General features: G+C 41.6%; 1 protein-coding gene across 2 annotated transcripts in view; it reads right to left on the minus strand.

Moving 5' to 3' along the window:
- JAKMIP2 (janus kinase and microtubule interacting protein 2) overlaps positions 1 to 13,517 on the minus strand; it is a 171,755-nt gene that overhangs the window by 54,284 nt on the left and 103,954 nt on the right. For both annotated transcript variants that reach the window (XM_060296408.1, XM_060296407.1), the window contains exon 3: positions 2,423 to 2,920. In XM_060296408.1, the coding sequence (XP_060152391.1) occupies positions 2,423 to 2,920 (498 nt within the window). The remainder of the gene's footprint in view (positions 1 to 2,422; positions 2,921 to 13,517) is intronic.

A 13,517-nucleotide genomic window follows, 5' to 3' on the forward strand; every position in this document is an offset into this window, starting at 1 on the left:
AAGTCACAGGATAAAATTTTAGATCATTTTTGGGAGGCCATGGTGCTGTGACATCATCTGATAACTTGGCAAGTAATCAAACGCTGTCCTGTTAATTTGGGAGTAAAAGCATTGTCTTCATTTTATCTCCTTGCAGGAAACTTGAGTCCAGTGTTGCTCTTATCTAAGTAGCACATTCCTTTGTTAGATCTGTCATCTATGGTTTATTTCCAGTTTACCGTAGCTCCAGATCTGCATGCTCTTACTTGGTTCTTAAGTACCCTACATAACTGAACTGGCTGGGAAATCACCCCATTACACCCATATAATCAGCCTCATCATTATAACTGAAATTTATTGATCTTTTTCTACATTCAAGGCATTCAGGGCCTTACATACCTTGTCTAATTTTATAACAATCCTATTATATAGGTTCTGTTATCCCCATTTCACAGGTGACGACTGAGGACCCAAAGGGTTAAGAACTTGTTCATGGTCATATGGCTAATAAATGATGAAGACTGATTTAATATACAGTCTTATGACCCTAGAGCCCATTCTATTTGGCCCTATGCTATACTTATGCCAAGGTTATCCTTCCAGCATTTTCCCAAAGTGGTTTTCTGTAGACTATCCAGTACCTAGTGTCAAGCAGTCTCTATTGCATGCTGGTTATAAATATGGACTCTGGTTTCAGAATACTGAAAATCTTCCAAATTTCTAGTTAGATGGGTACATAGCAGAATTCCCTGGGAAAATTTTCTACACAGAATAGCTCCCATTTCTCTCCTTTTCAGTTCCAAAAATAAAACTGGGTGTTGCAGTAAGAACAGGATTGGAAGGAAAAAATGAAGTGCATCTGTATTAATGAAAAAGTTTCCCCTGTTTTTCTGTTTGTACCCAATTTTTGAACCGATCTTCAGACAGATTAGATTTTACATTGTTATTAAGAGGGATTTCATGTCTGCTTCTGCAATGTGCTGGTGAAAGAAAATCATGGAAGAAATTGCAGACCAACAGGTAGATATATTTGTAGATTTTACATTAAAAGCATCGACAAGCAAAAATATTTAATGTAAATATAATGTAAAAAAATATTTAATGTAAAGCTTCCTTTTCATTTAAGATTTTACATTAAAAGCATAGACAAGCAAAAATATTTAATGTAAGCTTCCTTACCTACCTGCTGACTCCAGAGTTCACAGTCTTGATTCTTTCTTCATCAGCCATTGTTGTCTTAAAAACCAAAGGCAGGGCAGAGACCAATATTTCTGCACTGTGTTTGGTCTTTATTGTCAACCAATGCGATAGTATGAATTGCAGATAAAGAATTTGGAAAGTGTAGCAAAGGCAACATTTTACAGTCACACTGTATTGCAGTACAAAGAAAATCACATGTTTAGTTTTCTAAAATGTTCTACGATAACCATTTTTTACATAAAATTGAAATCCTAGAGATACTGTCTAAGACACATAATTGGAATTCTTAGAATATAAATGCTTAGACCTGGCACACACAAGAAGGAAGGTGTAGTTTTTCCTAAGAAAATATTTTTAGAGAAGCATAAAGTACACTCGAACAGGTGATAGTTAATATATAACCAAGATATAACTAATGCTAAACATTCTCAATATAGATGCATATAAATACTTCTAAGAGAAGGCCAATCTGCAACATTATAGCTTTCACACAATAATTCTATTTGTTTTACTTTTAAGCATAGTGAGAGACTGACGTGGCTTTTGGTCATACATATTAAAAAGAAAGACTCAACTCAGTAGGGGTTGAAGGAAGTCTTGGAAATTTGTAATAGCAAATAAGCTATTTAGGAATGACATCCAATTTAAGAATTATAATGGCCCCTATTTTCAGTGGCCCCTGTTTATTCTGGGAAAGAAGATCTCTTTGTAAAATAACTAGGGGTTTTATAGCTCTATTTCTTGCTTTCAGACACGGTTCCTGGAGAGAAGACAGGTGAATCCCAGAGGATGTTCCCAGTGGCTGCCATTTTCAGACACCTTGAAAGCCAAAGAAACTTCCCTTTCCCCGGTAAAAACCCCAGAACATTTTATAAATGGAAAGCCTACAAAACATGCTGATTTTGGAAGAGTTCATAATTCAGAATATTTCCATGGACATCCAAGAAAACAGGAGTCATTAAACCCATACTCTCCATACGTGTGGGGCTGGAAGAATCCAGTTTCCATGAGAAAGGTGACTCCAAAATCTTTTACCTTTTACAATGCCAATTTTGGCCTGGGCGCATCTACTTATCTATTGACCTATCTTGCATCTTGGCCATAGCACTAGACAGAAGGAGGGTACTGTTTACAATCCTCTCATGAAAGACACCTTTCATGAAAAAGACACCTTTCATGAAAAAGCAAACCCCAAAGCACTCTGAAGCCTGGAAAGAGAATGGTTCTGCCCTGGGTTACTAACCAGCCTCCGAATATCCCGCTCCGACTCCCACTTGATCTTGGAGATGGCTTCTTGGTGGGACTGATGCTCACTCCTGAGGTCCCCAGCCTTGATTTTATCTGCTTGGATCATATTGCTTAGCGCCTCATCCACCTGCTTCTTGGCCGTTTTCAGGTCCGCAATTTCCTGTAAGAGCTTAAGGCGCTCTGCATCAAACAGTTTCCGGGCCTCCTCGCGGGCCTCGATGGTGAGCGCTGTCCTTACTTTGTCGCTGCTGCCGTCCCGGAGCGCACACAGCGCCGACTTGAGCCTCTGGATCTCCCCGTCCCGCACCTTCACCGTCCGGGCCATTTCCTGCTCGTGCTGCTTGATGAGATTCTCCCGCACGGCCTGCAGCTCCTTCATCTTCTCCTCGTGGAGCTTGGTTTTCAGTTCGGTCACCAGGACCGTGTGCTTGCGCTGCTCCAGCTCACGGATCCTCTTGGCTTCTTGAGTTTTCTCTCTTTCGAGTTTAGATACCTGAAGGCAGAGAGGTGAAAGGATGAAAAGAGGTGAGCCTCATCAAACAGGTGTGCTCCTAGGCAGGACTGGCAGCTCAGGCCTCTGAGATCTCTTAATGCCTCGTCTCTTTTCAAGTTCCAGCCCCCTGTGGAAGGAGCGAGGGGAACCACAGGCCTTTTAATGCTGGGAATGCAGTGGGAAAGGAGGAAATACCCGAGGGTGCTTACATTACTTTGTTCAGAAAAATAGTTGATGTTCTGGGGCCTTACTGTTCTGTGTGGTCTGCAGACAAGCAGCACAGCCATCACCCAGGGGCCTGTCAGAAATGCAGGGGCTCCATCCCAGACCTACGAATCAGAGGCTGTAGTGTAACAAATCCCCAGGTGACTGGTGTACACATTAAAATTAGGAAGCGGTACTATAATAGTCTTCACCCTGGTGAGGAGTTCAAAACAGATCACCTGGAGAGCTTTCTAGACTACACATCCCTAACAAGGTCCAAACTGATAAATGTGGGTGTACCGGGACACCCAGGTTGGTCCATAGTTCAATATTATGATCAGGCTAATAAATTGGTGCCTAAAGTGATAGTATAAAATATTCTTCCGCCTCCTTTTTTTGGAAGAGGAGCTAATTGCTGCTAAGGGGGAGGTGAGAAATGAAGACAGTTGATATGTCCTCAACCTTACCTTTCTTACTATGGCAACTTGGTTCCACCCCCAAAATTATTACAGGTACACACACACCAGCCCAAAACCCTGCAGTGCAGGGCCCTGTGCTAAAGGCGTTCAGTGGCTGTTGTTATTTCTGCTACATGGGTGTCTGCATCCTTCACTACCCCATGCTTTTATCTCCCTCTCTCTCCCACCTAAGCCAACACTCCAAGGAATTTAATAAAGTATTCCTTTTCAAATTTTCATCAGTCAGGTATTCTGGTTTAAAAAATTCTCCTGTGTTTTGTACTATTTCTAATGATAATATAGGTCTCTTCAGATTAGCAATGGCACTACCTTAATTTGTCTGTGAGTCCATCTCTGATTCAGTAGATCAGGGTAGGGCCCCAGCATCTGTAGCTTAAAAAAGACTCACCAGGCTCTTGTACTGTTCTCCTTCCCCCTCCTCATCTCTGCTGCCTGCCTTTGTTCCTCTGTCTCTGTTGTTTGCACATACACCACACACACACATACACCCACACAGTAACCTGGAAAAAGGGAAGAACTGGGCAGCCCCAGGAGTAATATCTAGGTGAGTGATACTGAGTCTCTGCCATTTGTAAAATTAGAACGTTTCATAAAATAATTAAGAGCCCTTCCAGCTGAAAAATGTTAAGATCCAAATTCCTTATTGAAACCATTGTTATTATAATGTAAAGTGTCTGAGATTTCACTTACCTTAACAGTTTACCTACCTTTAGCTAGAACAGGATTTTCTAAGTCCACATGGCATTTTATGAACATTTTATTTTAAAGGCACAGCAATTATTCCCATGTAGGTTATTCTAAAAGAACTCAGGGCACAAGGAGACTTGGCAAAATATGCAGCCAGGCATCCCCAAATGACTGTCCTTGGGTCTTGCCTCCAGCCTAGGCTCAGGTCCCCTCCCGGATGCCCTTTAGTTCATATGTTCTAGAGCTGTGCTGTCCCATGTGGTGGCCACTAGCCACACTGAGCACTTGCAATATTGAAAATCTGAATTGAGCCCTGCCCTAAGTGTAAAATACATACCCGATTTTGAAGACTCAGTATGAGGTAAACATTAATATCTCATTAATAATTTTTACATTGATTACATGTTGAAACTATAATACTTTGGATAAATTAGGTAAAATAAAGTATATTATTAAAATTAATGCTGTTTAGTTTTACTTTTTAAAATTGTGGTTATAAGAAATTTTAAAATCACATATGTGGCTTGCGTTTGTGGCACATATTATATTTCTTTTGGACAGCATTGCTCCACAGTTCTTGGAGGTTCATTTAATGAACCGAGCTTTCTTCACACTGCTGCTGACATTCTCTTAGTAAAGTCCTGTTATGATCTGATTTATGCGCCAGGACTCCTTTCTGTCGGGGAATAAAATCCCAACACTTCAGCTGCATCTTTCAGCTCTCAGAAGACTTGGTTGGACTTCCAGCTCCCATTTCCACTCCTCACTCTACCTCTCCAGGCACGGGGGATTATCCTGTTTTCTGCACATGCCCTACATCGCTGTACCTGTGTGCCTACCTGAGATTCTTCTTCCTGACCTGCCCTTCCCTCAGCTCCTTTTGGGATCCTTTCATTCCTCATGACCCAACTAAATGTTACCCTCTCTGATCATGACACCCCAATCACCCAGGACCAAGCTTATTTCTCCTGCATTTGCCTTCTCAGTGCAGTTTGCTAATACCTCCTTACTGGTCTCTTCCACATTTTTCTTTATGCTGTATTTTTTTTTACATACTTGTCTGTCCTCACCACCTCCTCTCCTACCTCACCTCAGACTGGAAACTCCTAGAAGGCTGCCAGTGAGCCTTGTTCATCTCTGTCTACCCATTGGTTGTCAGCATAACACATGATAAGAAGACAAAGAGTACGTGTGGAATTAAAGAATGTAAGCCAATATGTTTCCCTGGCTAGCCTCGTAACCAGAGGCAGGAATAATATATCCTGTCAACGATTTAGAGAACGAACATAGGCTTGCACTGTTACCCAGAGCAGCCCTCATCCATCCCTTCCCTGTATAAAACAAAAAACCCCCTAACATATAATGTTTGCCTGTCCTCTGTTTGATGTTTCTCTGAGTTCTTCAGTGATGAAAACCTAAATCTAACTTTCCATTTTTCTACAATGAAGAAGTATCTTCTAGACCATGAGTGGGCAAACAACAGCTCATAGGCCAAATCTTTCCTGCCCCACCCCCAGTCTTTTTAATAAAGTTTTATTGGAACACAACCAGGCCCATCCATTTCCATATTGCCTATGGCTGCTTTCACGCTACAATGAAGTTGAGTAGTTTCACAGAGACTGGCCCACAAAGCCTAAAATATTTACTGTTTTGCCCTTCACAGAAAATGTTTGCTGATTCTTCTTTTAGATAATGCACTTTTTGACATAAGAGGCCTTATTTTTCACTGATTTAGAAACTCTGTAATTTATCTTCCATCTAGGACCTTGGGGAAGTTAACTTTAGCTTGAGTGATACGAAACGGGATCATCTTCAATTTCAGCAGGACGTATTTATGTTCCTTAGGCATTTGGAACAGTATCATGACCATTAAGAGCTGATAGGTAACAAGTTACTAAGGGAATTTTAGCAACTCTTCCTAAAACAATAAAACGTTGTAGTAAAAATGGATAAAGGGTAATGAATTCTGGGTTTGTATTTTGATTTCATCATCTGCTGTCTCTAAGAAGGTTGCTTTATTCTGAGGATCTTTGATTACAATTTTAAAAATACCTGTAAAAGAATTATTTTTAGGATTAAATTAGATAGTGAATGGGAAAGTAGCTTGAACTGTAAAGTACTATAAAATGTAAGGTAATGATATTATTATTGGATATAAGAGGAGATACTCTTGATCTAAAATTATTTGTCAAATTCTCTGCAGGTGCATTAGATTGTACCACTTTCTGATTCTGTAATTTCTCTCAAATTTATTTATAAACACTAATCTTTTGTGTGTAGACTGGAGAGGAAATGAATGAAAAAGAAAAAAAAAAGTGAAAATACAGGTATATGGGAAATATATTCCAGCATGAAGACAAAACTAACACTGGCCTTTTTGTCTATCACATAAAAGGGATCCACAGAACTCAAAGAAAATTCAAAGGTATTGAATTACATTTGGCATTTTTTATGTCTGCTTATTTTGGTTGTCATGGAAACTGTCATTTTTGGCAGGATTTCTAGGTATGATTTTTTTAGGCTTGGGAGAAGAGTTTCACTGTGAAGGAGATACAAAGAATGTGACTGACATCTGGGAGGAAAAAAGAACCAGTAGAAATTCTGTAGTAAAATCATTTTCTGAAAATTATTTGCAGCTTAGATTGCACCACTAAGGAAATAGATCTTAATATCTTAATGTAAATCATGAGAATGAGTATACGAAAAGATGAAGAACTACCCCTGAGTAACTGAAAAAATGTGAAGATGATAATACTTTGAAATGGAAAAAATTATTTATTAATTGGAGAGAGAATCAATTTTGTTAGTGGAAATGTTTTATGGAGAAAAATTTCAGCTCGATCACATAAATAGTAAGCATTTATTGAGGGTTTAATTTACTATGTATGAGGCGATTTTTTAAAGGCTTTACACCTATCAGTACATTTAACCTCCTAGGCAGCTCTATGATGTAGCTAGTATTTGTTGCACCTGAATTTCTGATGAGAAAAATGGGGAACAGGCTCTACATAAGCACAACATAAAGAAGGCTGATCAGAGTCCAGTGTGGGCCAGGAGCCAGGTCAGGTCAGATCCCAGGTCTCCTAGTTTGCTCTGAAACCTTGGGCAAGCTGGGGCCCCTGACTCAGCCTCAGTCTCACGTGTAAACTAGAATTGGTGATATCCTTCTCATATGATTGTTGCGAGGACTGACTTCCATAATGTAGCAAAAGTCCTTTGGAAAGGCTGGAACACATGGGAGGTTAATACTTATTAATACATGGTAGATACTAGATATTAATTTTGATGAACATTATAGCATACATTAACATTATATCATGCAATGATATACTAATACCAACAAAACCATAAATCTAAATACCCATATTATGATAGTAAGACGAATGTTACTATTATTACATTATCAAGACCATAGCAACGATTTTCCTAATAGAAAGAGATGTTCAAAGATAACATTTTCCTCAAGATGTCTTGAGTTCCCTGGTGGCATCTAATCTTAACTGGGAAGATACCTGGACTATGTGTACGAAGGACTGGGGGGTGGGGTGGGACAGGGCCAGGGGGTGAGCACTGAACAGAGCTTTGAATGGTACACTTCCCATATCCCTTTTACCCCAGAGGTGTTTTCCAAAAAGTAAAATAAAATAAATAAAGATCATTAGGAAAATTTAATCCGGCTGGGGAAAGCTTCCACTATGACAGAAGGAAGAAAATTCATGACTAGCCCTCCCAGGCCTCACATTATAATTTCTTCTTCTGTCTTCATTCTGTTCTGGCCTTTGAAAAATGCCACTGTAAGTTCTGCCAAGATAAAGAGGGTGGTGTTTGAGCTTTAATGTGACCTTAGAAATCTAGGATTAAACATTGGACAGCCTGTCGAAGATAAGGAGAATTGAGAGGTTATCAAGACAAGACAAGTTAGCAAAAGGTTCAGCTTGGATTATCTGCATCGGATGTTGCTGGAGATCTAAACTCACGGTAGGCAGGCAGGGATTTTCATGGGCACTGAGTAACTCTCCAACAGGAGATGTGAAGAGGGAAAGGCTGCCGCCACAGGAACGTGACCCATAAGGGAGATTTTTTATACAGCCTGGGGAAGTAATAAAAGCTTCTCTCTTTCCATTTCTTGCTTTTAGCTACTTAGGCTTCCTGAAAATAAAACTAAATTTGCAGAAAGCAAGAAATACTGGATGCCCAGTGTGGTCCCTGAACCTGGAAGCTCTAGAGTACTAGCCTGAGGATAGAGAAGGTTGGCTGGTTTTCTGAGAGTGCCCTGGAGGCAACAGAGCGGGGTGGAATAAGACAGCATTACCTTGATCACCACCTTGGAGAAGATGGGAATTCCCATTTTGGCTGCTCTACTAGTTGTGTCACTGGGAGCAAATGAGTTACATGGTTAGAACTCATTTTCTTTCTCAGTGAAATCAGAATAGTATCGCATGCTGCCTTTGTCCCAGGCTCTCTGTGAGGACTGCTTTGTAGGCTGAAGGGCTGTCCAAGGTGGCAACTGCTGTCTGGAGCCGACTCCTCCCAGAGCCTGCATCCCAGGCCTGTTGCCCCCCTGCCCCTACCCTTGGAGCCCTGTCCTCTGCTCCTGCTTCATCCCCTCTGTGCCTGTGGGGTTCACCCTAGCTGCAGGCTGCCTCTGAGGGAGAAGACCAAACCCTGGGGAATCGGGTGGGTGGATTTCACATCTCACAGCAATTCCTGGTGTGCTTACACACCCTGATCAGCGGATCATGGTGTCCAAGGAGCAGACAGACAGGGAAATACCATGGCTTAATGGCTCAGTGCTGCTCTAAGAAAAACAGACCTGGGTGGAAATACTTTCTCCACCCAGGCTTGGGGATGCCCACCTAAATAAATACTATAATGTACTTATCCCTTGGGGTGGTTGGGAATGTTTTAAAAAGAACCATGGAAATTCATTCAACAAGTAGGACATGTCTCCTACATGCCCGGCAGCACTGCAAGCTCTGGGGATACCTTACTTAGGGGATCCCTTAAGCAGACATGGTCTCTTACCCATAGGAGCATATATTTCATTGGGGTGGGGGCAGCAGGCAATAAACAAGCAAATAAACGAATAACATAACTTCAGACAGTACAGAGCCCGGTGATTAAAGTATTACAGGGCGATGTGATAGAGTACATGGAACTAGGGGAACAGTGTCATCTAACTCGGTGGTCAGGGAAGGGTCCCGAAGAGCTAAAGCAGTTTCCTTTCCTAACCAATCTCGACCGTTTTGCAAGGACCTTAGCTCTTTTATGTTGTCTACAATCTGCTCGTTTTATAGATGCACAAGTGCAGGCCAGAAATGACAAGATCATCCAGCATAAAGACCTCACCCTGGGCTTCCCTGGTGGCGCAGGTGGTTAAGAATCCGCCTGCCAATGCATGGGACACAGGTTTGAGCCCTGGTCTGGGAAGATCCCACATGCTGCGGAGCAACTAAGCCCGTGTGCCACAACTACTGAGCCTGTGTTCTAGAGTCCACGAACCACAACTACTGAAGCCCATGTGCCTAGAGCCCATGCTCCCCAACAAGACAAGCCACTGCAATGAGAACCCTGTGCACCGCAACAGAGTAGCCCCCACTCGCCGCAACTAGAGAAAGCCCGTGCAGAGCAACGAAGACCCAATGCGGCCAAAAAAATAAGAAAATAATAAATTAATTAATTAACTAAAGAAAAAGACCCCGCCTTGTGTTCTTTCCTATCCACCACAGGCTCTTCACAGTTATATCCTCTTGGCCCTTATGCCTGGAGTCCAGTCAAAATGACCTACCTATCTGCATGGTTATTCCTATCAGCGATTGGCAAATCTTTTAGATAATTTCTACTCACCAGAAGTTGACTGTATCCAGTATTTTTGTTTCATTTCCCTGCAGTGGAAATGCAGGCATCTGTGGGAGAAGGATAGGGGTATGTTCCCACTCCCTCTCCCACTTTGTTTCTCCATTTGAAATTTTGCACAATAGTGTAAAGAAAAGTTCTTACATCCTCTCTTCCTCTGCCTAAACTTTTCAGTATTTTCCAGACCTTCACATATTTTAAGCATAGGCTTTGCAAGACATGGAAACAACCTAAGTGTCCACTGATGTAAAATGGATAAAGAAAATGTGATATATCACACATACACACACACACACACACACACACACACAAAATATTATTCAGCCATAAAAAGGAAGGAAATTCTGTCATTTGCAACATTATGCCAAGTGAAATAAGTCAGACAGAGGAAGACAGATGCTGTGTGGAATCTAAAAAAAAAAAATTAGAGCTCATAGATACAGGGAACGGACTGGCGGTTGTGGCCAGAGGCAGGATGTAGGAGATGGGAGAAATGGGCGAGGGGGGTCAAAAGGTACAAACTTCCAGTTATACAATAAGTAAGTTCTGAGGATGTAATGTACAGCATGGCAACTATAGTTAACAATCCTGTTAACAATATTTGAAGGTTGCAAGGAGAGTATATCTTAGAGTTTCTGATCACAAGAAAACAAAACTTTGTAACTATGTGAGGTGACTGATACTGACTAGATTTATTGTGTAATCATTTCACAATTTATACATATATCAAATCATTATGTTGTATACCTAAAACAAATACAATGTGATATGTCAATTATATCTCAATAAAACTGGGGAAAAATATATTTCAAAAAAGGAGCATTGGCTTGAGAGGAGAGAGAAGGGGAGTTAAAGACTCAGCTCTGTCACCGACTAGCATGTGACTCTGGGTGAATTGCTTAACCTCACCAAGCCTCGGTTTCCTCATCTGTAAAATGTGGATCACAACAATGCCCACCTCAGAGAATGGTAGTGAGGATGAAGTGAGATGACTGAATTATAACACAACATGTTTGACACTAACTCCTCAAAAAATAACACACTTAGGAAGTAAACATGACTATTATCCTATATGACAGATGAGGGAAGGAAGATGCAGAGGGATTTCATAACCTGCTCAGGGTCACTCAGGCGCTAAGGGAAAGAGCTGGGATTATGTCAGGAGGAAATGCAGTTCTTACGGTGTGGGACAGAGAGTAAACATTCAAAACAGTCCAGCATTTGTGACTCTGCTCTACTACAATGTGTTCTGCAAATGTCAATGGGATGATTTGTCTTTCTGGAAAAATGAGTAATGCCCCATTGCTCCAAAGGTTTCTGCTCTTTAACTAGTCCATTCCCCAGTGGCTAAACTGTCATTTTATCATCATAGCCTTGGAGCCAAACTGAGAGTGTGAATTCACATGTTGGCATTGTTCATATTCTCTCTCTCTTAAAGCTTGGGCCTTTGGAAACACAATCGTATTTATTTTAATAAAACTGCTTTATGGCTTGTTTGCCCTCTAAATTCCCTTTGCTCTTTGGGGAAAGCTGCTGACAGGCAGTGAGGCTTTGCTGTGGCCCCTGTGCTGGGATTGTAATTAAGGACCGCGGAGAGGGAGACTGGGGAGGGGGCAGCAGAGGGGACAATAGGGCAGTGCTTTTATTCCAGGGTCTGGCTTCTCATCTCTTGTCAGAGGCAAGGGAGATTACCCCTGACCTGCTGGCTTGGACACCAGGGCCAGGCCCTGGATAAACAGGCAGGATAAACAGCTCTGTCCGTGGTCAAGAGTTACTCCTTTTAAAAGGCTTGAATGAAAAAAAAAAAGCTTGAATGTGTGGAAAATGGCAGGGTGGGGTCTGTCGGGCCTCTGCCTCTTTAAAATCTCATGAGTTTGCTCTCTGTAAATCAGCAGCAGGTTATAGTTGCCGGTCTTTAGACGGATAGGTTTCTTCCCGTGAAGGTAGTTTGTCATTCTGTTGTTACTACAATTAAAGGACTCTGCCGGGCTTCCCTGGTGGCGCAGTGGTTGAGAGTCCGCTTGCCGATGCAGGGGACACGGGTTCGTGCCCCAGTCTGGGAGGATCCCACATGCCGCGGAGCGGCTGAGCCTGTGGGCCATGGCCACTGAGCCTGTGCGTCCGGAGCCTTGCTCCGCAACGGGAGAGGCCACAACAGTGAGAGGCCCATGTACCGCAAAAAAAAAAAGGAGTCTGCCTCCCTTGAAATGTTATGTTGCCCCAGGGAAAGTTAAAACCAATGAAATGTTTATAGGTTGTCAACCTGGAAGGAATCGTGGAGTGGAGTGTTTGTCAACATGAAGGCAGAGAGCCACCTCCATGGGGACTGTCTGGACTGTTTGCTGGAATTGCGGTCCTGAACCTTAACCCACCTACTTTATCACAATCCTTGGGTTGTGGGCCCAGGGATCTCAATTTTTAATAAGTTCCCTCAGGTTATTCTAACGCCCAGTGATGCTTGAGGGACACAGATATGGAGAAACAGATTCAGTCACTGAATTACAGATCGAGATACTGAAACACTGAAATTTGTCCCCAAGGAGAGATAAAGACAATATTCTGGTTTTCTGACTCTTACACAAAAGTTTTTGGGTTTTGTTTGTTTGTTTGTTTGTTTTCATTTCGGGACATCCCAGTCCTTTTAGCTTCGTGGAAACTATAATATCCTTCACAAACTTTACATTGGGGTCTGGTTATCCAAGGTCAAGGCTTAGCTGAGACGGGAGGCCAGGAGCTTTGGCCAATCCAAGCTTTATTATTGCTCAAACCAGGAGAAATAGATTTGGGTGAAAATAACTAATTAAAATGTAATAGCAACGTCAAGGAAGAAGAGGTAGATTAAAAAGAATAAGGATATCTGTTGGTTTGTGATCTATAGCTTGACCAAGAACGTTTCCTTACTACACAAGGCTCTATCTCTTTAAGGCAACTTTATGCTGACATGGCTGTCTCTAGTTTGCAAAAATGTCTTATGCCTGTCACATATTTCAAAATGCTTTCCTGTCCGTGACCCTGTTTGATATCCATACCACTCTAGTAAGATAAGTGTTAGCATATTCATTTAAGGGATGAGATTCAGAGAATTAAAGAGACTTTCTTAAGTCTAGATAGCAACTGACTCAAGCATACAGCATTTTAGAAGGGATATTACCATGCATTTTTTTTTCAGAGTTTGCTATGTGCCAGGCAGCTCTCTGAGCCTCTGACGTGAATTATCTCATGTACTCCTCATGACTCCTTTTTGTACTTGTCTAACTTAAACCTCATCCCAGCTCAACAGGAAAACAGTATGTGACTGATGAAGAAGCTAAGGTATAGTGAAGAAATCACCTCTTGGTCATGTCATTCATCTACTCATTTAACAAATATAT

The sequence above is a fragment of the Globicephala melas genome, chromosome 3 (genome assembly GCF_963455315.2).
Source record: "Globicephala melas chromosome 3, mGloMel1.2, whole genome shotgun sequence".
In the NCBI taxonomy this organism is placed as follows: domain Eukaryota; kingdom Metazoa; phylum Chordata; class Mammalia; order Artiodactyla; family Delphinidae; genus Globicephala; species Globicephala melas.